Source organism: Buteo buteo, chromosome 2 (genome assembly GCF_964188355.1).
Source record: "Buteo buteo chromosome 2, bButBut1.hap1.1, whole genome shotgun sequence".
NCBI classification, from domain to species: domain Eukaryota; kingdom Metazoa; phylum Chordata; class Aves; order Accipitriformes; family Accipitridae; genus Buteo; species Buteo buteo.
The window spans coordinates 54,337,556-54,361,541 of NC_134172.1; the positions used below are offsets into that span (position 1 = coordinate 54,337,556).

Genomic DNA, 23,986 nt, shown 5'->3' on the forward strand with positions numbered 1-23,986 from the left:
TTGCAACTCGGGCAGGTGGTCCTGTCCATGAAGCAGGTCACCAGGAAGTTTGATCAGTTTGGGCAGGAAAGCACGGTGATGGTCAGTTCAAGATAGACTTGTGCATAGTCCTGCCAGCAGCACTTTGGAAGGTGAGAGATCTCACTGATGTAAAGGTTATGACTTAATGTTCAGGTTTTAATTCACCTATAGCAATTCATGGTTCTTGGGAGGGCATCTTGCTCTTGGCAGTTGCACACAGCCCGGGCACTGAGAAATGGTAGAGTTCTAAACTCTCTTTTCTCCCTCTTTCTAAGTTTAGCAATCGGGACGTTGAGTAAAGAGGTGCAGTGTAACTACTGTGGACCAGATTTGACTTTCCAGAATTGTGGGCCTAGGAAAGGTTTCCTGTGCGTGAATCACAAAAATAACAAACTACACTTACACTTTTCACATTAAATAGAATTTTGTATTTTCATTGGGTGTTTGTGTATAATAACTGTGCTGAATAACAAAGCCTTGTTTTACCCCTCCTCTCTCTATACATATAACACCATAGCTTAGGTTAACCACTAAGTACAAATGGTTGCTTTCGCAAATATGCTTATGTAGTTAAAGTATTCTTATGTAGTGAAACTTTACTCCTGTTAAGGTAAAATATTAATAATTAACTTTCTATTTTTCTGCACATGAATAAATCTGCAAAAAAATTAGTAGTAGTTTATAGCATTATTCATCTATTGCTTTATTTCTCAACTGTGTTAATTAGTAACTAACTGGAAGAAGTAAATTATTTGGGTCTAGGAAGTTAGTGACATGATGCTATCATTCCATCTTCATGTCTTTAATTGTGAAATTCAAATTGGAAACCAGCCAAGGGATAGTGAGGTAATGTTGTCAAATGCAGTGGAATTTATTGCTTATAAAGAATATTTCTATTTAGTGGACTGCGTGAGAAAATAAAAAAGTCAAAATTAAGTTCTTTCTCATGGCATTATTTTTAATGGCTACATCCTGACCTAAATACGGAGCGTTACTTAAGGGGAGGGGAGGGAAAATTAGTACAGTGTGAATGAGCAATACCTTGAGTTTAAAAGATTCTGGGAAAAGGTAGTATTTGTAGATGCACCAGGGTACATAAAAACTAGGAGATGCTTAATTAGAGAAGAAAGTTAAGTATTTCCATCATCACAGAGGGGGAAACTCCGCATCTGCTGGGCAGCCAGTGACCGCAGGCTTGCAATGGAAGGGTGGGTGCCTCTAACTGGCACCTGGAGAGATGTCTGATTAAGAGCCCCGGCTGTTGCTCCACTCTGCGGGCTGCCTGGGAAGGGACCTTGGCCCAGTTGTGACCTGTTGTAATGGTTATGCTTTCTGCTAGCTAGCAAGGGGTGGCCTTTTGTTATGAACTTTTATACAGCAGTGAAGTATTTTGTATTAGTTATGCCAAAATATTTTTACTAAAATGCACTCTAATTCTACGCTGCTTGCTTATTGCAGATTAATAAGAGAGTAATGGTCACTTACTTTTTTACACATGCTGCAGTTGTAGTAGAGTTGCAGATATTTAACTGTCTTCTCTTGCTTCTGTGGAGAGTTCAGGTAGTACCTGATTTAAGGAACAAAAAAGTTTCTTCTCTCCTGGATTGCAGACGTTGAATTAATTTTCTTGCTTTGTATTGCAATGCTGACTTGGGATCATAGTCCAAGATTGTGGGTGTGTAACATGCACAGAGTGTTTCCTACAGTGGAGGCAAATGGCACTCACGGACTGACCTTTGTTCTTCCTGGTTTTCATTGCTCAGTTGTGAAAGTCCATCATTATTAGTACTGCAGCAGGTTTGATTTCCAGAAATGAAAGACATTAAATATAAACAAGGTATGATCTGATATATGCTTCAGTATGATAATGCAATATTCACATGTGTCTTTAATAACCAGTTTGCTGTAATTATAGAAACAGAATGGCAAGGTCGAATTTTAAGTGTATGTTTTATAAGATATATATTGATTGAATTCTTATTTTTCCACCTAATTTTATAACTAATTGTTGCTCATGTAAAAAGAAGAATTAGCTACAGAAGCAGTTCATGTCTGATTGAAATGAAACAGTACTTGTTGCTCAGATTGACATAGTGAAAATACTTCTGAGTGTTTTTTACTTAGAGCTTGAGATTTAAATGCTTATGGGTGATAGATAGTAAAGGACTATGAGGATTGAGTGGTAAATTTTGTGTTGCTGCAGTAAGACAGTTGCTGACCAAAAAAAAAAAAAGAAGAAGAAGAAATGCCTCAATCTCAGCTGGTCTTTTTAGGGTTACAGAGAAGAGGCAGAAGAGAAGTCCTACAAATAATTGAGCGGGGGTCGGGGAGGGTATAACAGAATACTTAACCTTTAAAACCATGTGAAACCTGGGGTGAAATGTGCAATAGCCTAGAAGTGGCTGTGACAAAGCACCTATGTCATACTGTAGATCCTGAAGGAATATCTTTATTTTCCACTGCTCAAAGGTTAAAAAGAAATAATAGGATTTATCAGGTCTCGGCCTATACTATCCTTGAAATTACAGAAGGGTTCATGTGAGCCTTGGCCAGCAGACTCCATTGCAGGACAGGTTTATCATAAAGCTGTATTCCTTTCTATAGAAGCATGCAAAAATTCATCATGTTTCACTGTGCTTTGAGTATTTCAGTGAATGGGCTCTAGGGTACAGAATCACAGAATAGTTAGAGCTGGAAGGGACCTTTAAAGATCATCTAGTCCAACCTCCCTGCCATGGGCAGAGACATCTTCCACTAGACCAGGTTGCTCAAAGCCCCATCCAACCTGGCCTTGAACACTTCCAGGGATGGGGCATCCACAACCTCTCTGGGCAACCTGTTCCAGTGCCTCACCACCCTCAATGTAAAAAATTTCTTCTTATATCCAGTCTAAATCTACCCTCTTTCAATTTAAAAGCATTGCCCCTTGTCCTGTCACTACAGTCCCTGGTAAAAAGTCTTTCTCCACCTTTCTTATAAGCCCCCTTTATATATTGAAAGGCTGCAGTAAAAGTAAGTTGGTCCTGACTTACTACAATTCTGTTATTTGTGGGTTAGTTTTTTTTAAATTGTGTTACCTCCTTTGTAATTTTTGGATACCTTCTTAATTTTGTTGCTATGGTGGGTGAGATGTTAAAATTGCAAAATATTTTTCAGGACTTGTGTAAAAATGAATCTTCTGCTTCATATTCTTAGTAGTCCTTTCCAGGTGACTGTTTTCATACTCTGTCATTTCACAAGGCTGATTAATTGATAACCATCTTTTCACTACCTCCCAAACTTTGTGCGCTTAAGCAGTCATGGGAGTAGTGTATTTTCTTAGTTTCTTATTCTTTCATTCACAATTCATGCAGTCTTTATTTTGTGCACTCCATTAGTTGTTCATTCTTCCCACTGTTATTGGCTGCATATTCTCTTGCTGGTAAGATGACATTGAAGGAAGTGGTGTTCATTTACTTGGCAAAGAAATTAATGTAAGCATGTGTTTACCAGATAGAAAAATTCTCTGCTCCCAAAATACCTTGGACTTTCAGATTACCTGTAGTAGTATCTGAAGTCTGGAACAGTTATTGATAACCACAGAAAAATAGTTATTTTTAGTATCTTCTGGTTAATCTTGGATATCCATCAGGATGCTTGTTAAACAATGAGTTACCACAGAACTCCAAGTTGTTTGGAAGTACTGGAGTTTTACTGTTGTACAGGGAGGAAACACTTCTTAGGATAGCGTCTGCTGCATTTTCTTATTGGCATTAGGGTTTTGTTGTCAGCAGCACTGACCTAAGTACCTATAGGCTTTGGACAGATCTGAGTACTAACAGTCACATTTTGTAGCGGATTGCTGAATTGCAAAATTATGTTCCTTGGTTCTGGTATTTCAGATCTCGTCATGGATTTCTCATCTGTGTAAATGAAAATGTTTCAATGAAATCATTGATTTTGTATCTTTTTCTCTAGTGTGAATGAATTTAGACTGTCATATAACGAATATATTTTCTTTTCCTTTTGCAGATTATCTTCCTGGGAAACATCACTCTTTGTATGTAAAGAATATCTCACCAAGTTGCTGCAACTGAGTTTAGAATGTTACTTGACTTGTGATTCTGATGGAGGAATAACCAGATCTCAGGCTGCTGCACTGGAAGACTTTACGGGAAATACAAAATGTCATCGAATAGGAGTCAGAACCCCCATGGACTTAAACAGATCGGTCTTGACCAGATATGGGATGACCTAAGAGCTGGAATCCAACAGGTTTACACCAGACAAAGTATGGCAAAATCCAGATACATGGAACTCTACACGTATCCTAAAGCCAAAGCCTGTTAGTACTTTCGCTGTTAGTAGATTAGAGATAGCTTTTCACTTTTTGTTGTGGTTTAACCCCAGCCAGCAACTAAACACCACGTGGCCACTTGCTCGCTCACTCCTCCCCCCTCCCAGAGGGATGGGGAGGAGAAAGGGGGAGGGGGAGGGAGGAGTAAAACTTGTGGGTTGAGATAAGAACAGTTTAATAACTACAATAATAACAAAAAATATCGATTATGATAATATAATAACAATACTAATAATTGTAATGAAAAGGAATGTAACCAAAAGAGAGAAATTAGACCCAAGAAAAGACAAGTGATGCACAATGCAATTGCTCGCTACCCACTGACTGATGCCTGAGCAGCGATCCGCCCCTCCCGGCCAACTCCCCTCAGTTGATATACTGAGCATGATGTTCTATGGTATGGAATATCCCTTTGGCTAGTTCGGGTCAGCTTTCCTGGCTACGGTCCCTCCTTAACTTAGGATAAGTGCTACTTAGCAACAACTAAAACAGCAGTGTGTTATCAATGTTATTTTCACACTAAATCCAAAACACACTGTACCAGCTACTAGGAAGAAAATTAACTCTATCCCAGCCAAAACCAAGACACTTTTCTAAACTCAAAATTGCTTCATAACTATTTGACTTAGTGGCTTTTAAGAATATATTTTTATTTGGAAGATTAGCCTTTTCTATTTAATCTTACTGGCAAATAAGCAGGAACATTCTGTTGTCTGGAAAACTGTCTTCATAATTATGGCTACCTCTGAATTTCAGGTTTGATCACCATAATCTTTGACAGAGCAGATGTTTGAAGTGATTTTATTAATAGGTCTAATTTTAAGTCCACAATACACCAAAAGAAAACAGAAGTTATTTTTCCTTTATATGTTAGTCTCTGGCATTATGCTGCAGGTCTTATTGGTAATAAGGTCTGGTTACCTGGAAAATTTTTCTCTTGTCAACTTCAGAGTAATATTTTACTCTTGAGTGGTTTTATAATTTTCCAGCTGGAGTAAGAATGCACCCAGTGGATTTCTCTTGAATGCCTAGCTTGCATCAGAGAGCTATTGAAATTTTTCAGCATGTCCCCGTTTTGGGAGTTGTTATAAGATGGTAAAAGGGAGTTGTGTTCATTCTTGTACATGTGTGCTGAAGTACTATTTGTAGGAAACTTGTTTCTGTCAGGTAGTGTGTAAGGATCTTTTATAACTAATTTGGAAGGAGAGATGTGTCTCTTGCTGTATTATAGTTTCAGTATTTGACTTTAGAACTTTGTTTGGAAAGTGAGAAATCCTTCTTTTATGTTCCACCTATAAAGTGGCATGTAAATTGATTTGGTGAGGAACCACCTCTGTTTTGCACCTGTCGTTCTGTGTTCACTCTTGTAACCTTTATCACGCAGTAGAGTAAGCACTCATTAAGAAGATGGTGGTACAGCAGAGTGTGTAGACATATGATAGAAGAAATGATGACTGAATACATTTCCTATCTTTAAGTAGTTCTGCTATTTTTCTTTATAATTTTTAGAGGTTTTGTTAATAAAGGTTATTGTTCTGATACATAAATTAGCATCTAAAGCTGTTGGCACTGATTTGGAATTGCATGTCAAATTTTAGTCTGTGTTAATTTTTTTGAAAGGACAGAGCTTTTATAAAAGAAAGAAGAGCTTGAAGGCTATAAAGCAGTTAATTCTGTAGTTCTCTGGGCTTTCTAAGGAGATGGAAAAGTTTGTTTTCTGTACATATAATCTCAGAGTTGATGTGTAATCTTATCTGTGCCTGCAGAATCCATGCTTCTGGAGGGGTGGGAAAAACCCTGAGCGGTCTGCTGAGTGTTTCTAAGATACTTCTTTAATAGTGATGGGAAGATGAAATAACATTTGGTTTAGGGTCAGAACGTTTCCTAAGACTTAAAATGACTGATTTCTTGCAGCGCTAGGTTCAGGATTGTTCTTGACTGAATGAAACAAGTCTGCAAAAGTTGAATATCTGATAGAAATCTGAGGTGTAGTAGAACCTCTGAGAGAATTTTTTCTTCTGAGTGCCTTTAATATATTCCTGTTTGTGAGGTCTGTCAAGCAGGGCAGCTGAAAACTAAATACTTACTATAATGATAATGTTAAAACACTTGCTTTTTTTCTTCCCCTTCTGACATTCCCAAACATTCTTGGAATAAAGCTGTAAAAGGGATATGTTGTCTATTAACTACTTTTTCCTTGTTGCTTCAAGGAGGTTTTGGGTCTGAAACAAAGGATGGGTTTTGTTACTTTTAAGTGAATTAATTAAGTGGATAATTTTGCTGATTGACTTTAATTTGTGGGTTAATTTAATAGTCTGATAACTCAGAATATTTGACACTGGTTAGGCAGGCTAAGAGTTTTTAATCTACTATGAAGGTAACAGTGCACTTTGTATCCTATACCAAGTGCACATATTCAAAAGTTGGGCTTAAAAGATTCCTACCCTTTCAGATGCAGTATCTGTAACACATTTGCTCAGTCTTTGTGTACAGCAAGTCTAGTAGATTGACGGACTTATATTGCTGGAAGCTCTGCCTATCAACAGCTTGGTTTGGAAAGCAGAACAGGTGCAGATGAGTTTCAGCTACAGCTGTAATTGGTCTGAAGATCAGCCCTATTTACAAGGATGCTGGATGTGACAGGAGCAGTTTGGAAATCTGGTGCAGTGGACAGTTTAGTCATTTCCTCATCCTCTTTTGTCCTGCTGCCCCGTGCCCCCCCCCTTTTCTTTTTCCTGTCTGGGTATTGCTCCTGAAGTGGATTCCATTTCATCCCTCTAATTTATAAAGGGAGGAAAACCATGCATATAAGCAAACCTGCCTTTAGTCTTGTATCTGGTATCGAATTTTCAGTCAAAATTGATTGGAGATGTGGAAGGTTTTGTTGTGCCTTGTTCAAGTGAATCTGGGAAAGAATTGGAAGAATTACACAATTCAGATAGTTTGGACCTCCATCCTACTTCTACTCATTTTCTTTGTTCAGAGTGTCTCTTTTTGTGAGACACTAGGTTCAGTCTCTGAGTACAGGCCAGAGCCTGTACTTAAGGTGGTTTTTTTTCCTTCATTCTAGTGGGAGAAGAGAGAGATTAATTATTCCAGGGGTTTTCTAGATCTGAGAATACTGAAGAGATGAACCAAGAAATCTTGTTTCTGAATGGTGGCTAACAAGATCCTCATCCCTACTTTTTCTAATTTAGATTCATTTGTGCTTCTGATTGCAGGGTGTATTTTTTGTCAGATCAGATGATCACCAAATGTTTTTCAGTAATGCATACACTTTCATGATTCCTTTTGCCCTGCCAGCTATGCCAAAGCACCTAACCAGAAGAGCAGTCCTTTATGGAACTTGCTATGTTTTTATTTACCACTCCTTACATGATTATGAAGATCAGTGTACTAATGTACTTTAATTACTTTCTGAGGTATGTTCTTCGCGTTTCTATTGAGAATTCCATATAGAAACAGAATGCTTTTAGAATGGTGCTTGCTGTGGAGGTTGAGACTGGGGTTTTTTTGTTGTGTGGCTTGTTGTTTTGGTTTTGGGGTTTTTTTCCCATGTGTGAGATTCTTGAAAATGAAATCCTTTACCTGGTTGCTTTTCTGTCCCTTACCCAGATATTAAGTAATTCCTAGTACTGAAGAGCCTGCAATAGTAAGTAACATCTTGTGACAGGCTGTACTGCAAGCTAGCATAGAATTACATGTCAAGCACTGACTTCATGCAGAAAAGATAAATAGTAAGATTAACTAGATTTCTAGGAACAGTAGACCTAACAGCATTGCTAATGTTGGGAGGGAAGGGCCTTTTTACCCTATTTTTCCTTTAGTGGCAATTAGTTTGGAGGCTGTTAGCCACAGGACTAGGTTGCAAAATCAATGTTAGAGGAGCAATAAAGGCACGGAGGAGTCACTCATGGAACTCGGGAGGTTAACAGCAAGTTTTGGTACACTGCACACAAGAGGGTGGTTCACTCAGAAGCAATTCTCTCTACTTTATGCAAAGAGAAAAAAAGTTCAAGCCGCTGTTCTGCAACAACAAAAAAGGAACCCCATTTGTTGCAATTAGTCAAGGAGTAATGAAATTATACTATCAATGTATACAGAATTTGTCTCCGTGGCATGTAGTCTGTTTGAAGGAAACTGCCACTTAGTCTGTCCAAGAGAGAACTGTGCTTGTGTGAAGCAAGCAGCGAGCTTCTGTTTTGAATTGTTGGTGGAAGACCTATTACTTTGTTTACTAGAATTATTCTTACTCAACTTATTCATATTTATGTTGCTGTAAGTCACTTGTCTTTATGGCCACCTCTTCTTAAAACTCCATTTGGCAATGATAAAATATTTGTACATCTTTGGCAGAAGGTGATGCGTGTCTTTCAAACTAATCATATGGTGAGCCTGCAATTTATTTTCCTCAGGCCTCATGGTGTGAGAGGATAAATTGGGATTTACATACATTTGGATTTAAATTCTGCAGTGGAGGGAATGAAAGGATTTTGTTCCTTTTCTTGTTTTATGTATCTTAAGCAGATTCTCAGACCAGGCATTAGGCTGTCAGAAAACTTTCCTGCACTATATTAAACTAGCATGATTTTCCATAGTGGCTTATACAGAAAGCTGAATAACTTTCTGAAATTCTTATTTTCTTCCTCCAAGCACACATCAACACCTCAATTTCCAGATATGATTGGTGAGTGGAAAGCTTATTGGTGGACTTTTATTTCATGTGTGTACTTTTTATCTGAAATGTCAAAATTACTTTTTTTGGCATAAACTCATGCTTTCACTGTCTTGATTTACAAAACACAATCTGAGAAGCATTTTTAAGGAATTTTTTTAGACAGTGTAGTTAGTTTATGCCCATACAGAGCAGAGGAACCTTTTTGTCCAGTTTTAACATTTTTTTAAAAATTGAATTGGGAAAAATAAGGCTGTTTAAAGATTCTAAGTACCATTAGTTTATAACAAATAAGATTTTTATCTAAATGAAGATATCTTAAAATCTTTGCATTGACAAGAAGACTATATAGAACTGTAGAAGGTGTGCTTGGTTTACTAAAAAGTGCATCTGCAATGTCCAAATTGGCTTTCAAAGTCTTTCTAATGTTGTGCACATAAAAATCATACTGTTGTTTTCAACAGTTCCTATAATACATTTGAGTAGTCGTGTTTGGCATAATCATCGTATAGCTCTTACGTGAAACTTTTGAAGTAAAATGGCTGAATTTACCATGACTTAAAAGTTGCTCAAGTCTTACACCCGTAAATTGGATTTTACAAATGTGTTTCTAATATTATTGTTCCATTATTAACCGCAGTAATTCTTTTAAAAAGTAATTGCTTTAAGTATTTTAAAGTAAGGTTAGGTAAAGGTTAGGTTGTTCTGTCACATTTCATTTTTCTATGAAAAATCTTTTCCTTGTTTCTGAATTTGCTTATTATGATTCAATTTTTTTAATTTGTTTTAATGAAGTGGTAGTTACCAATTATCCATCAGACCAAATGTTAAGTAATTGTACATCACAAAAGGTTACTGTAATCTCTTTTATAAGCTGGGATATTTTTTTCTCAAATATTAGCAAGTGTTAAATGAAAAGATTGCATTAAACATGAAATAATTAAGTGTAGTATGCTTACATTTTAAAAATACAAGATGACTTGGGGTAATGTGTCTGTTCATAAAACAGAATGTATAAATACATTTAACATATTTTTTGCCTGTGGATAGATTCAGCACTATGTTGCCCAAGCAAAGCAAGAAAGCCCTTCTCTTGGCATCCATTTGCTGAGGTCTTTTGTAGTTCTTCTACTGCAATTCTTCTCCTAGTGGTTTTGACTGGAATTCCTGTATTCTAGTAGGATTTTAGATCAGCAGATGTATATTAAAGCTGTGAGAATCTTTTATTTTCTGATTGCATGAATCTGTTGTTACCAGGCAGCATGGTATGTTGTGGTTTGTTTGTTGGGGTTTTTTTCCCCCCTGAACAGATTATTATGCTTTTTCTGTACAGAAAAGATACTGGGTTGTTAGGGTATGTGCTTTTTAAACCTCAGAAACTGTTCCACTTTCTCTTGAGATTCTCTCACTCTAAGCCATCATTCACTTTAATGTCAGATTGTTTAAGATCACTCTGGATACATCAAAGCAGCCTCTGCTGTCTGCTAGTATTAATCCTGCTTATATTCAATATGATATTTCATAGTGTTTCTCATGTGCCAGTTAGTGCTTGCATGGAAAACGAAGGTAGAAGTAAACGTATTTGTTTACATGTTCAAAGAGTACATAATATACCTTTTCTTGGGTGGAAAGGTAGGTATAATTTTATGGGTTTGTGTATATTTATAAAAATTGTTGCTTCAGTTTGAAAGAAGTGCAGAATATGTTTATATTAGTACAATCAGTTCCTTTTTTTATGTTGTTCTCCACAATGATCACTTGCTGTTCTACTTGCTTTTTATAGTAACCAAGAGTATTCTGTACAAAACCAACTTTGGTCAATGCAAAGAACATTAAACTTAAAAGCAACCTCAGTTATGGTGGTTCTTAGACTTCTTGGCATAAAGACTGTAGACCTCGTATATGCATTTGGCTTTGAAAATTTGTGTTTCTCTTGTAACTCATTGCTTCTCTGTGACTCTTTGGAGTTTATGCCATGAAGAGGGAAGCAAGAAGTTATTTGTTAGTCTGCAGATGGCTTTTGCCAGAAGTTTCTTCAATCTCGGACTTGTAGAAATGTGTCTGAGCTCCCTTACGCGTGGATTTTCATAGCAGCTACATGGCTGATGCTGTAATAGCTCCTTCAGTCTCTGCCTCAGTCCTGCCCTGACTAAAATGAGAATGGTTTAACAGTGCAAGTGTATCTAATCGAAATACTTAAAATGTGTAATTGATTTTAGGATAAAGTGTATTGAAAAACAAATGGAGAATGTGTGGGGTTGGGGGGTAGGGTCTTAATTTTTTTTTTGTTTGTGTTCTTTGAACTGTTTTGTGGGAGTAACCCTTCCTTACTGGATGATGAACTGAACATACTTAAGATAGGCTCTTGCTGATACCTTCCTGAAAAGAATGAAGGTTTCTGGATTTTTTGTTTTACTGCTGCTCCTCACAAAGCTGAAGTGGGTGTTTAAAGCACTTGTTCTGAAAAGTGATTGGGTTTTGGCAACCTCATAATTTCAAAAACTTGTGCAAAATTCCTTCATCTGTTTGACTTATGAAGCTTTAAAGTCACGTAGGCATGTCCACCTCTCCTAGCAGCTTTACTTATTATGCATGAGGTGGTTTTGTGAGGTTCACACAGCCTAATCTTCTGGACATACAGGAGTTGAAATGGCTTCAGTAATTCTGAAGAAACTATGTAAAGCTGTTCTCTCGTAAATATAGTAAGCTGTATTGTCTGTTTTAGAAGTGGTTTTACAAGAATACAAAGCTTCCATAATCTTTCCTAGCAATTCTCCTATCAGTAGTTTCAGTAACTATGTTGTTCTTGCATGCCTTTGGTGTAATCTAGGAAAATACAAATTTTTTACAAAAGTGGAATTAATCTCAACTTGTTCCTGTAGACCAGGTGTTGAGGTGACAGAGCACTCAGCATAGAGTTAATTACTGCTCAAGATAGGTGACATAGCAAATTTGTGCCTAAAACTGATCTTTATTATAAAGAGACTAGAAGTAATGAGGGAGAAATTCTGGTTAGAGAGTTGTTCAACTTTTGTTGTTGGTGTGTGCTTCCTCCTTTTCAAAAGCTTTGTTGTCATTTCTCTCTGCCCTATAGTTTTGTGCTACACTGTGTTAATTCTGCTTCCCTTTCAGTTCCTTTTAGTTTTACATATCTGTTCCTCAAGCAGACTTATTCCAGTTATGTTAATTTTTCATAGCAAAATGGAAAAACTGTGGGGACCCAGCTGTGCTGCTGAAAGGGGAATCAGTTATTTACCTCAGCAGAACTGTTTTCTTTATAAAAATTTAAGATTAGGGTCTCATGTGAAACCGAGTAATTTGCACGCATCAGTGTAAAATCTGAGTGTTTTCCTGTTGTGTGTTGAATTACAAAACTGATACTTGTCTCACATAATTTCTGTTTGCAGTTGCTCCTGGAAGAAAAAAACGCAGTATGGAGTATTTTAGTACTTTTCTGGGGCAGAGGGTAGATTAGAGGTGACTGTGGTGTGCCCAAGCTTCTGCTTTGATGGCGTACTTGCTCCAAAAGAATATGCACTACTACTGAAAGAGCCTGTTTCACTTCTCCTGTGTGGACACAGAAGTTCAGATCTGCTCAGCAAAGGATCTGGCAACAGGGACAATGGTTAGTTGTAGTGGCAGTCACTTCCCCAGTCCAAATCACTGGTTGCCTGCATGAACTCCCACACTACTGGAAAAGCAGGTGGCAAGGAAGCCCTCCAGCTGCGTTGTGTGTCAAGATCATTTCCTTCAGTGGAAGTGACCTCCTACAAGGCCATAAATTTATTATGGCCTGGCAGCATGGGAATTTTTTTTTTCCTTTGTACTGCCCAGGTTTAGAAACTGAGTAAAGGCTGTCAAAAGTAGTGTAAATTATATTGAAGAGAAAGGTGGTAAAATTTATTTGTCTTTCGCTGCTTCTTGTATCCCATTTTGAAGAGTTTCAGAGAAAAATAAAGTTCTGAAAAAGATTTCTCCTCTTAAACAGTACGATGCTGAATCAATTATAAACTTCCTTGCAGTCTTCTACCTCAAATTTTAATTTAGATAAGTAAATGTAATTTCTTCTTCACTGTGAGGAGGATTTAGAAGCTTGATCTTGATCTGTTCCTCCTGTAGATGGTTTGTTTGTCTGTTTGCTGGGCCAAATCTGAAGTTCAGCAGCCAGAAGCTTGGGGAGCAGTGCAGCTTCACTGCGGTGCAAAGTATTCTATTGATGAATTAACTAGTCTGCTTGTTGTAGTATGTGAATTGCTATGCAGAATTGGACAGACACCCACAGAAATGTTTCCTAATAGCCATTTGGATATGTATATGGCTTCCAGCATAAGAAGCAGTTGAGGGGATTAGTTTGCCTTCTGCAACCAAGAATTCTTTTCATAGCATTCCCCTTGTGATTCTCAGATGGACTGTCATGTACTTCACTGTAAGCAGCACAAGTCTGATTTTGTTTTGAATATGTCAGTCTTTCTGTCAGTGGTTGGCTTTAGCAGATGGGAACACAGATTGTAAACAAAGTGTGAGAGAGCATTCTTTTATGTATAATATGTCAAAGAGTTATTTACACTTGCAAACTGCCTTCTGTGCAGGCAAACTAACTTCAGTTTGACTTGCATAAAACAACTAAACTACAGCATTTCAAAAGTGCTGTCTTGGACACTTCAGTTAGCAAGACTAAAGCCAGAATAACAAGTGAAGATGTGCGTTACTGGTATATTTTTACTCCAGCTCTGAGTTGATTACTGTCAGGCATGGACAACAGGTCTCAGTCTCTCTCAGTGTTTACTTTACAAGGAATCCTGGGTTTAATAGTAAAACATATGGAGTTAGAACAAGGCTTATGTCTTCTAACCTTGGTCTTTTACTTTTCTGAAGGCTGTTGTGATTATTCTTGGAGAAGAACAGAAAGAATGTTTTCATCAGGCACTATTTACAAAAGCTGCAAGAATTACCCATCATCTGGACAGTCCTTGTATTTTTAGGCTTGCTCAAAGCCACTTGGAATAGGAGAATTAGGGGAAGGAGTGGGCAAGACTGCCAGCGGGGTATTTATGAATCAGCCCTAAATTCCTTGTGTTGTGATGGAGAGACTTTCCATACACAATTCGGAGGATCTTATATTAACTATTTTAAGGTTAAACTGTGAGGTAAGCCCTGCTTTTCTTGTTCGTGAAAAGAAAGTTGTGTATCTAGAAAAAAAAAATTGTTATGCTATGTGGTATTCCTCACTTGAACAGGGAATTCTGAAATTGAAGCGTAGATGGTAAAAGGAGCAACAGTGCCAGGAAAGTTGAACAAACAAATTACTAGGAGCTAGAAGAAATAATTAATGTCCAGGAAATAAGTGGCTGATAGAGATAAGAGGCTGATAAAATTTCAGTTGCTAAGCACAAATAAAGGTTTTATGTTATTGGTTGATATAATGGGAAATGTAATTATTTGGCACCTGGATGAGGTAACATGTAAGAAATAAATGTATGCTGTATGTTTTCAAAATGGGTTAATCTTAGGTAAAGAACACTACTCTTTTGGACAGAGTGTTGTGACTTTCTGAACAAGAACATGAGTATAGACCATGAGCAGGCTTTCCTTTCAGTTTGACACAGACTGTGGGCCTTGTTCCTGGTTGGCATGCAGGATACTCTAATCCTTAAACCCAGTTTAAGGACATGATTTGTGTGTGAAGCTTTTTTTTTTTTTTTTTACAGTAATTGCAAGGGAGTTAACTGGATATTTTAAGGCATTTTTCTGCTTGAGCTTTACTGTTTAAATACTAGAAGCAAGTCTGTTCATAATGACTGTCATGCATCATACATTTGGGGTTTATAATTCCCTCGATATTTAATTGTGCTGATGGTCTTCCATTATATTGTGCTGGTCTTTCTGAAAGGAAAGATAAAAGGCAAATCTCAGCAATGTATTAATTTCCTAATATGTGGCATACTGTGGAAGAAGCCTATCTAGTGGTTAAAGCTTGGCCCATTAGTTAAAACATAAATTAAATCCAAATTAGACCTTCTGGATTGCTTAATACAATGTTCTCTAACAAGGGATGTGACTCAAGCCTGCCCTTGGACTGTCAGTAGCTTCGTGAGTGCTCGGTAGCTTTGTTCCTGTTGGCAAATCGTTTGCCAGATGAGTCATTAGGGTAATCTTTGTTGTCAGATCTGAGTCTTCATCAAGTGCTACCAAGCTAGTTTATTTTCCTTGTTTGTGAAGTGCAGTTTCTTTGAGGATGCTTTCTTATTTGAAGTGTTTCGAGCAATGTGACTTCCACTTACTACTTTGGAAGAATTCTGAACATTTGAATGTTTTGGATCAGAAAACAGAATGTTTTCTTGAAATGTTAACAGATACAGCAAGTCTTCCAGGCTGTATTAGTATGAGAGGAGAAATTATTGCTACCACATACTTAAATGTTGGGATTATACTTGTAGCCTTTTCAGTGAATCTCATTTTATGGTGTGCATTTGAGTGTGTGTGTCTCACCATTACTGCTTTCTAGGTTTGTCCCCTGTCTATCAGTGTTAAATAACCAAATCTTTTATAAAGGATTGTGTTTGAAAGAATGCAAAAATATTATCCTCTGTGTTTTCAACTACTGAATGTTGCTTGAGGTTAGTGTTGAAATTTCTTCCTGTTCAAATGAAAGCTTATATATTTCTGGAAGGCCAATATAATACATCAAATAAATTCCATTTAAACCTTGAAAATAATCTTATCAGCAAATTCCACTGCTTTGTTTCCTTGGTAGTCTTGTTAAGTAAGCATTAGGTAAATTTAATGTTGGTGTCAGTATTTGCAGTGCACTTGGCAGTCTGACACATTTCTGATGCAGATAACTCTGCTGGAAAATACTTCATTTTCTTAGCTTTAGTTTGATTTTTGTGGGCTAATGCATCATGTAATGTATTACGGTTAAGTCATTTACAGTCATGTAAAATAGCTTATTGAAATTAACATGTTGTTTTTCATTGTATTTTTAATGTCTCATGCTGGCACATACATATTCCTTAACTTTTCCCGTCAGTCATGTTTATAACTACTGTACTAGTGTACACCAGTCTAATCAAGCACGGGGAGCTGGAGTACCTCCTTCTAAATCGAAAAAGGGCCAGACACCTGGAGGTGCTCAGTTTGTTGGCTTGGAATTGTACAAACGGCTAAAAGAATTTCTGAAGAACTACTTGACAAATCTCCTTAAGGTAAGATTAGATCAATCTGCATTTGTAGTAGTAATATGGGCTGGGTTGAGATAAGCTTGTATCAACAAACCTAGAGGTGTATGCAGCCACTGGAAATAAATTGAATGATCTTGAAATTTTCTTTTGTCTCCATTACCCATTAGAATGTTTTGTAGGCTAAGTGTACCTGTGAGCTGCTTTTCCTCTTCAAGCTGAAACATCATTTCTGTATTTTATTAGATGTAATGTTATGTGCTATCTTAAGCTGTCCTGTATCTTGAACAAGAATAGCTAGACTTTCTAACCAATTAACCAGCATATTAGTAATGCTGAAAAAATGGGTTTCTGTAATGTTGAAAATGCCTGATGGTAGCCATGAATTTAATTTAATAAATAAATTACTAATAGATCTGGATGTTGGGCTGCTTTGTAACAGCGTGGTTCCTAGTTATGTTTGGAAAGGAACCATGCTTTTAACTTTTGGGATTTTAGTTTTGAGCAATAATAAAAGAATTCTTAGTGTCCTGTCAAGTCTACTGCATAATTAATTTGTGAAGCTGTATAAAGGCATCTCTGAGGTCTTACCAGACTGCATTCCTGGTTTTATTCCCTTCTCCCTTCAGGCTGTAGTGGTCCAGTTTGGAAAGATATTTGAACTTCCATGTGTTACAACTTTATCTTCTTTTTTTCTGTAACAAGAACAAATGTGATGCCATAACCATTTCCAAGAATACAGGGTTCCATTTACTACCTGACAGGGTCCTAGAGAAGACCCCATCCATGCTCACCTTTTTCAGCTCCCCAAGTAGCAGCAGTGGGAGTGGGGGGTATATTTTATGCAGATTGGCATGTTGAATGCATTACCATTGCACTGGCATGTTTTACGTAGCACACTCATCGGTGTCACTTGCTGTTTCTAATGTGGTGTGCTCTTGCTCCCTCCCACAGGAGGGATGGGAGTTTCTTCTGGAGCTTTGTCTATGCTGTGTATTTTTTTACCAGTGTTTTAATTTCTAAATCTCATACTGGCCTTGTGCTTTATTAATATAGCGCGATAATAGTGCTAGTAATACATTTAGCATTATATTTCCTATAAATACATTGCATGGTATAGCTTTATTACCCAGACAATTTGTACACCCTTATATATCTTGGTTGTACCTTAAAATTACCCAACAGTACTGGCAAACGGTTGTTATTTCAGGATGGTGAAGATTTGATGGATGAAAGTGTGCTGAAATTCTACACTCAACAGTGGGAAGATTATAGGTTTTCAAGCAAAGTATTGAATGGGATATGTGCCTACCTCAATCGACATTGGGTTCGTCGTGAGTGTGATGAAGGTCGTAAAGGAATATATGAAATTTATTCAGTAAGTAGCTTTTTGAACTGTGTATTTTATCCATTCTATCTGTCATGTTTGCATTATCATCCTGCAGATTGCTCCTTGAAACTTGTAGGAAGTTCACAGAAGTTTTGAAGAAGTGGGCAAAAGGGAAATCTCCCCACTTTCCATACTCTCACCCCAGTATATCTGTAAAAATTCTGTGGGTCTAAACCTGTTAGTTTACAACTGTCTTGTACCTATTGGGACTACCAGAATTAGACTGTCAACAGTTGTCTGTTTCTGAATATTTGCTTCTTACACTGTTATCTGTGTGCATCAGCATGGCCTTGTCATTCCACTTAGCATTCAGTCAAGTGTTTCAAATATAGATGGAGAAGTAAATTGCTTTTTTTTTTTCTGTTGACTTCAATACACCTCTACAAATTTTTTAGCATCCAGGCTGCTAAGATTCAGTCAACATTTGGTTTGTTATAAGTTATTTTGGTACAGTTCTGAAAGATTGATATGTACTTTTGATAATTTTTTTTTGTAATGTGAAGTAATATAAACAAGGGAGGAACATAGCAGAAGTTCTGGATCTCAGATAACTAGAAGTACTTTTTTTTTTTTTTTTAATAAAGGATAATTATTGTCCTTGCTGGTGAAGTATTAGGAAAGCGATGTGTTATTTAACCGCTTCACTAAAATAACTGCATGTGGTTGAAAAACAGTTGGTATCCTTACCCTTACTTCCTTCCCTCTTAACTTCGCTAGCCTAATACTAAGGGACTGTGTCAGCCTGAAAATCACCAACAGAAAAAGCTGTATGGTGTCAAAGTAACTTGCAGGGTTTGTTAGTTTTCAGAGCTGGCAGTGGATCACTGTCAGAAAAGGGACATCTTAGGTAGAGTTGGTAATAAAGCAAATGGTAATTTTATTGTGAAACAGTCTTGTTGCATGAGAAATGTGTGCCAAAACATAATTATTAAAGTATGCTAAATAATCAGAACTTTTTTATCAGCTTTCCTTAAGGAGTTGTCCTGCATGTATATGTAAATATATAAATATTTTGTTTATTCCATCTTTCATCGCCCTTCCTTTGCTTCCAGCTTGCCTTGGTGACCTGGAGAGACTGCTTATTCAGGCCATTAAATAAGCAGGTATATATATATGTGTGTGTGTGTGTGTGTGTGTATATATATATATATGTTATAACTATAGTGTTATTTTATAGGGTTAATTTTTTATATTGTTAGTAACTGTTCCAAGGAGAATTTGGGGGGTACAGACCCAGAAACAAAAAAGGAGCTGCCACCTTCTCTTTTGTGATGTTAAAATGATAAATATTTGGGGGGGAATGGGCCTTTCTCTATGTGTGTGGTTGAACCTTGATACCAAGACTGTTCTGTTACCTCTTTGCAGAGGGAACCCTTGGCTTTCCCTGCCCGTCCCCTCCCCCCCTCCCACCCCCCCCCAAAAAAAAAGCAAAGGGGGCTCCTCTTAGATGAAGTAACAACTTCAGCTGTTTCTAAGCCAGGCAGGAAAACAGGCTGACGGTCATGTCTTAAGGTTTGAGAGTCAAGATTGTATGAGAACAGATAGTGACAGGCCTGGGCTTTTGGTCTCTTCTAATGTTACTGTGAATCTTTAAATTCGCGCTGATGCCTGGGAGATTCAGGTCAACCAAATATTTTTTAATTAGTGAATCAGCGCAATGTAAAACAAGACATTCCATCACAACAAAATAGTATATCTATGTATGTTGATTTCACTCTTATTTACCAGTACTTCATGATGAAAAGACTGTATTATATTATGAAAATCCTAGCTAGGTTTCAGTTTAAGAGGAACAGTAGTTGCAACACATTATTTATCAGCATAAGCGGATAGCTTTCTTTGTGTAAAATACAGGTGGTTAATTCGGCTCTTACTGCAGAGTTTTCATGTATTTCAGGTATAAAACAAAGAGAAGTTTGATTTAGAAGGTGCAAAACCCCAAGCATTTTCATACCCTTTTACAGCTCACCACTAATCGGACTCTAATTATGCTGTAGAACTTAGAGGTGTAGCATACTCTGTGATGTCTGTAGGAATTTTGTATGTTCAGGTGGTGTCCTTAAATTTTGTTCTCGGGGGGCTTGACTTATCTTGAATATAGGAATACACTCCTGATTAAATACTGTGCTTGACCTACCAGCTGCTTTCTCTGTGCTTGACTTGCTTTTAATCCCTGTTTTCTAAGGTAACAAATGCTGTGTTGAAATTGATTGAAAAGGAAAGAAATGGTGAAACTATCAATACAAGGCTGATCAGTGGAGTTGTACAATCTTACGGTAAATGAGAATTACTTAAGGTTTTATTACTGTCTTAAAAATAAATGAATATATATCTGCTATCAGAGCCCAGAAGTAGCATCCCACCTCCTTGGATGTCCAGTAAAGATTTTTACGGTAAAATAAACGCAGTTTTATATTGTTTAAATCCATGTTTGTAGAGACACTTGACACAATTACAGTTGATTATACCATACTTGTAAAGCTTGAAAGCGCAACTGATAGACAAGAGCGTTCTTTGTTTATGAATCATTTATTTGGGAGCTAAATCTGGAAGGGGGGAAGCATACTAGTTTACAAAGTGGAGTAGGGTTGGTTTTTGCCATTTGCATGAAATTGAGCGCTTTGCCATGCAGATTAATGTCTTGTTTCATTAATAAAAAAGCATCTATGCATATAATCTGGAACGCTTAAGGGGAAAAAATGGGAGGGAAATTTGAACTAGCTTTTGAGATAGTGAAGTTTTCCAAATACATCTAGTAACATATCAAAAAGTGCAGTTTACATGAGTAATGTCTTCTGCTGCTTACTTTTAAAATGCAAAATAAAGGTATACTTTTAAAAGTTAAAAAAAAGTGGTGCTAGAGGTAATTGATTACCTTTGTGTAAGTTAGAAGGAACGTACCTGTTTATTTGCCAGAGACCACTTCATAAAAGACAATTTTGTCATTACTTGCTCTTTGTTTGTGTTTTTGTAGTGGAGCTGGGGCTGAATGAAGATGATGCATTTGCAAAAGGACCTACACTAACTGTCTATAAAGAATCCTTTGAATCTCAGTTTCTTGCTGACACAGAGAGATTTTATACACGAGAAAGTACTGAATTCTTGCAACAGAACCCAGTCACAGAGTACATGAAGAAGGTAAATTATTTAATAAGCTTTGTGATTATATTCTGGATACAGATATTTTTTAGAGGTAAAGTAATATAAATTATTGCTTTTATTATCAGTTTCTTAAAATGCTGATTATTTTACAGAACCAATTAGATCTTTCTCCCTGTGGTGATTTGCTTCTGTGTTTATCTGGTACAAAGTTTGTCTCCTTAGTGAATTTCAGTAAGTACAATGAAAGTTTGAAAATTTCTTAATGGGCAAAATGGAAGAGAATGTTAAAATAAATTCAGATTTTGTTAGACTTCAAGACACCAAAATAGTCATTCTGCTTTAGACCTGCAAGTTTACTGTTCCTATACAAGGAACTGTGTGTTGGCACATTTATTGAAATCTCTTCCTGAGAAAGCTGGCCAAGGAAGTAGATCGTTAATTAGCTTTAATTCTCTCAAGATATTTTAATGTAATGAACCCTACACAATACTTCTGATCAACAGAGGCCAGATTTAAGTTCTTAGATAGACTCTGGTTTGGGGGATCACAGAAAGAGCAATTAAGAGCAAGCTGGATAAACATTGACTATTTCTAGCCTGGTTATTGGGTCAGTCTTACTGAATGTGAAATAGATAGGTCATCTTCCATCTTGGACAACTGCTGTTTTATATCTTTTTCTCAGCACGATTCCTCACTTTCCGAATTGCTTGTTTTTCCCCTTTCAGTTTAATTTAAAAAAAAAAAAGAGCTTTCTGAGTATGTAATATGCAGATACGCATCCTTCCCTACAGTATCTTTGTGTTTCTTTTGTGTAATGTAACTCTTTTTGCCACAGAACCTGTTGTGTCTGAGTCTTGGCATTAAAGTAAATGATTTACCCCCTGCCCCCCAAAAAAGGGGTGGGGGTGGGGAGTCCTAGAAATAACATAGTAAAACAAATCCTGCTTTTAGTGCATTGGGATTGTTGCCCAGTAGTTCCCAGACCTACCTATGTTTATTTTTCTGTTGAATTAATGAGTTTTGCTACTTCCCTTTCAATTTCTTGTCTTTACTTTCATCCTAAAATATATATTCATAACCTGAATGATTGGCTCATCCAGGCTTCATTGGTACAGGACAGTAAAAAGCTATCTGAAGGTCATTGCTATTTCAAGAACTAGAGATTAGTGACAAGTAGAAAGAACTTATTAGTACCCCAAACAATCTTCAAGACTTCAAAAATCCACAAAAGAGCAATTCACTTTGCTTGAAGCTGGTGTTGAAGCTGAAAACACATATAAAGCTAGCAGAAGGCAGGGGAAATCTTCAGCAAGAAAGTGTGTAGCCTGAAGTCTCTGCTCAAATTAATATACTAGAGATGTACACAAGCTATTTGGGCTGTGTTGGTATCTGCTTACAGATAAGGTGCATACATTAAATCAGACTGAACAAGAAACTGTTTTCATTACTCATTTCCTGGGATTTAACTGATGAAACTGAAAAAGATGTGTATTAGACTACAGTAAATATGATCAGAGCTTGCAGAATGATAGAAACTAAGGGATGTGACCTAACTGAAAGGGGAAACTTACCAATTGAGCTAAAAGCTAGTTAACTGGAACAAATTGTCTGATCTCTCTTGTCTGCATGCTCTGCTGGAGACATCAAGAGAAGTCGTGCAAGTTTTCAGAACTATTAATTTAAAATTCAGATAAGTTTGTCCTTTGGTTTTATCTTACTTCATTATGCCTAAGGATTAACATTTTTTTACTTAAACATGATGAGGCAGTTTTGTAAACTTCTTACTGATTTTTTTCTGTCTGGGTATTGTAATCTTGCATACCACTTAAATGCCTGGAACAGAGTAGTACTCCCCATAATTATTACTCAGATATTGCTAGAATTAGGGTTCCTTTCTGTTCTGAAGCACCTTAAATGAGACTGATGTGAAAAGCTGCAAGTTGTTCAGCGGTCACATGGCATACTAGCGATAAGAAGCCTTAAAAGACATGTTGGAAGTATACTTCGTTTGTAGTTCAATCTACTATTAGTACACTTACTTGGGTTTCTCACTGAAGCACTGAGCATTGAGTTCTAATTAGGGATAAATAGCATTGCAAAATAAAAACAAAAAGAAAACTGTTGGATTACCATAGTGCACACCAGTATAACATCAGTGTTACCATGATATAGTAGAATTTTGGTTGTTTCATGTAGAATACTCAATGAAATCTTACTTAGAATTAGGATATGTGTATGTAGTTATACAGGCAGACTTACTGAGTTTAGAAGGATTGTGAATTTTTCTTCTCAGGCCAGAACTCATGAGTAAAGGTGGCATGGCCTGATGTGCTGTAGGGAAAAAGGTCAGTATTTCTTAAGACTGCCCCTTGAAATAAAGTCTCAAACTGAACTTTTGATCTTTATAATTAAAACAGCCAAAGATACTGTTATGTGAACTAATTGTTTTTCCCTTGTTTTTGAAATATGACCTCAAAAGGAAAATGGAATAAGAACAACACAAAAAGTGAGAGAGGATAAGCAAATTTGAAGTCAGAGTGAATGTTTATTTTCATAAAGGAGCTCAAAGTGAGAGTTGACTGTTAACATTAAAAGTGAAGGTCTAAGGATATTTTAAGAAGCAGCATTAGAAATGGCAGAATTTCCTGAACTACAGAAATAAAGAATTGGTTAAATGTAAGATAAATAGTCCTACTAGTCTGATTCCAGTTTCCAGCGTTCATCAGAAAGATTTGCTGCTATTTGCTGTCATTAAGGAAGTCGATTGTTATTCCTTACTGGTAAGAAACTGGCAAGTACTCTGAAGCATGAGTTTATATCTCTTCCCAAACTGTTGATTTTGTTTCCCATATTTTGACCTGTACTGGTTTAACTGTAGGAGACAGTAATCCAGGACCATTTCACAAGAGCTAGGTGCAAAATTATTACAGAAATGAGTGAAGCTAACAGTGGCAGAGATTATTTAAAGCCATCTGTGTATGATGCAGTGTACTTGCAGTGAAATTGTTCTTTTGTTGTTGTTGTTGTCCATAATATGATCTCTCATGCTTAGTTGTTATTCTTAAATACTAGGAAAATGCATTAACTTAATTTCTTTCTCTTGTTGACATTATTAATTTAAATAATTTGGACTGATAAGGGGACATATACACTTAATCCCTAATAACGTGCTGCAACTACAGATGGCTTGTAAAGCGAGTCTTCAACACTTTTGCAAGCAAAATAGAGGTAATCGCTACATAAACAACTTCAGTTTTATGTTTTGGCATAAGTACTGTTCCTCG

The 23,986-nt window shown here is 36.8% G+C and overlaps 1 protein-coding gene across 2 annotated transcripts in view; it reads left to right on the forward strand.

Annotated features, from left to right (window-relative positions):
• The window catches only part of CUL1 (cullin 1), a 54,045-nt gene that overhangs the window by 11,452 nt on the left and 18,607 nt on the right, over positions 1-23,986 (forward strand). For both annotated transcript variants that reach the window (XM_075054765.1, XM_075054771.1), the window contains 6 exons: positions 4,033-4,325; positions 16,063-16,237; positions 17,421-17,588; positions 18,653-18,703; positions 19,786-19,876; positions 20,575-20,738. In XM_075054765.1, the coding sequence (XP_074910866.1) occupies positions 4,186-4,325; positions 16,063-16,237; positions 17,421-17,588; positions 18,653-18,703; positions 19,786-19,876; positions 20,575-20,738 (789 nt within the window). In that variant the 5' untranslated portion in view covers positions 4,033-4,185. The remainder of the gene's footprint in view (positions 1-4,032; positions 4,326-16,062; positions 16,238-17,420; positions 17,589-18,652; positions 18,704-19,785; positions 19,877-20,574; positions 20,739-23,986) is intronic.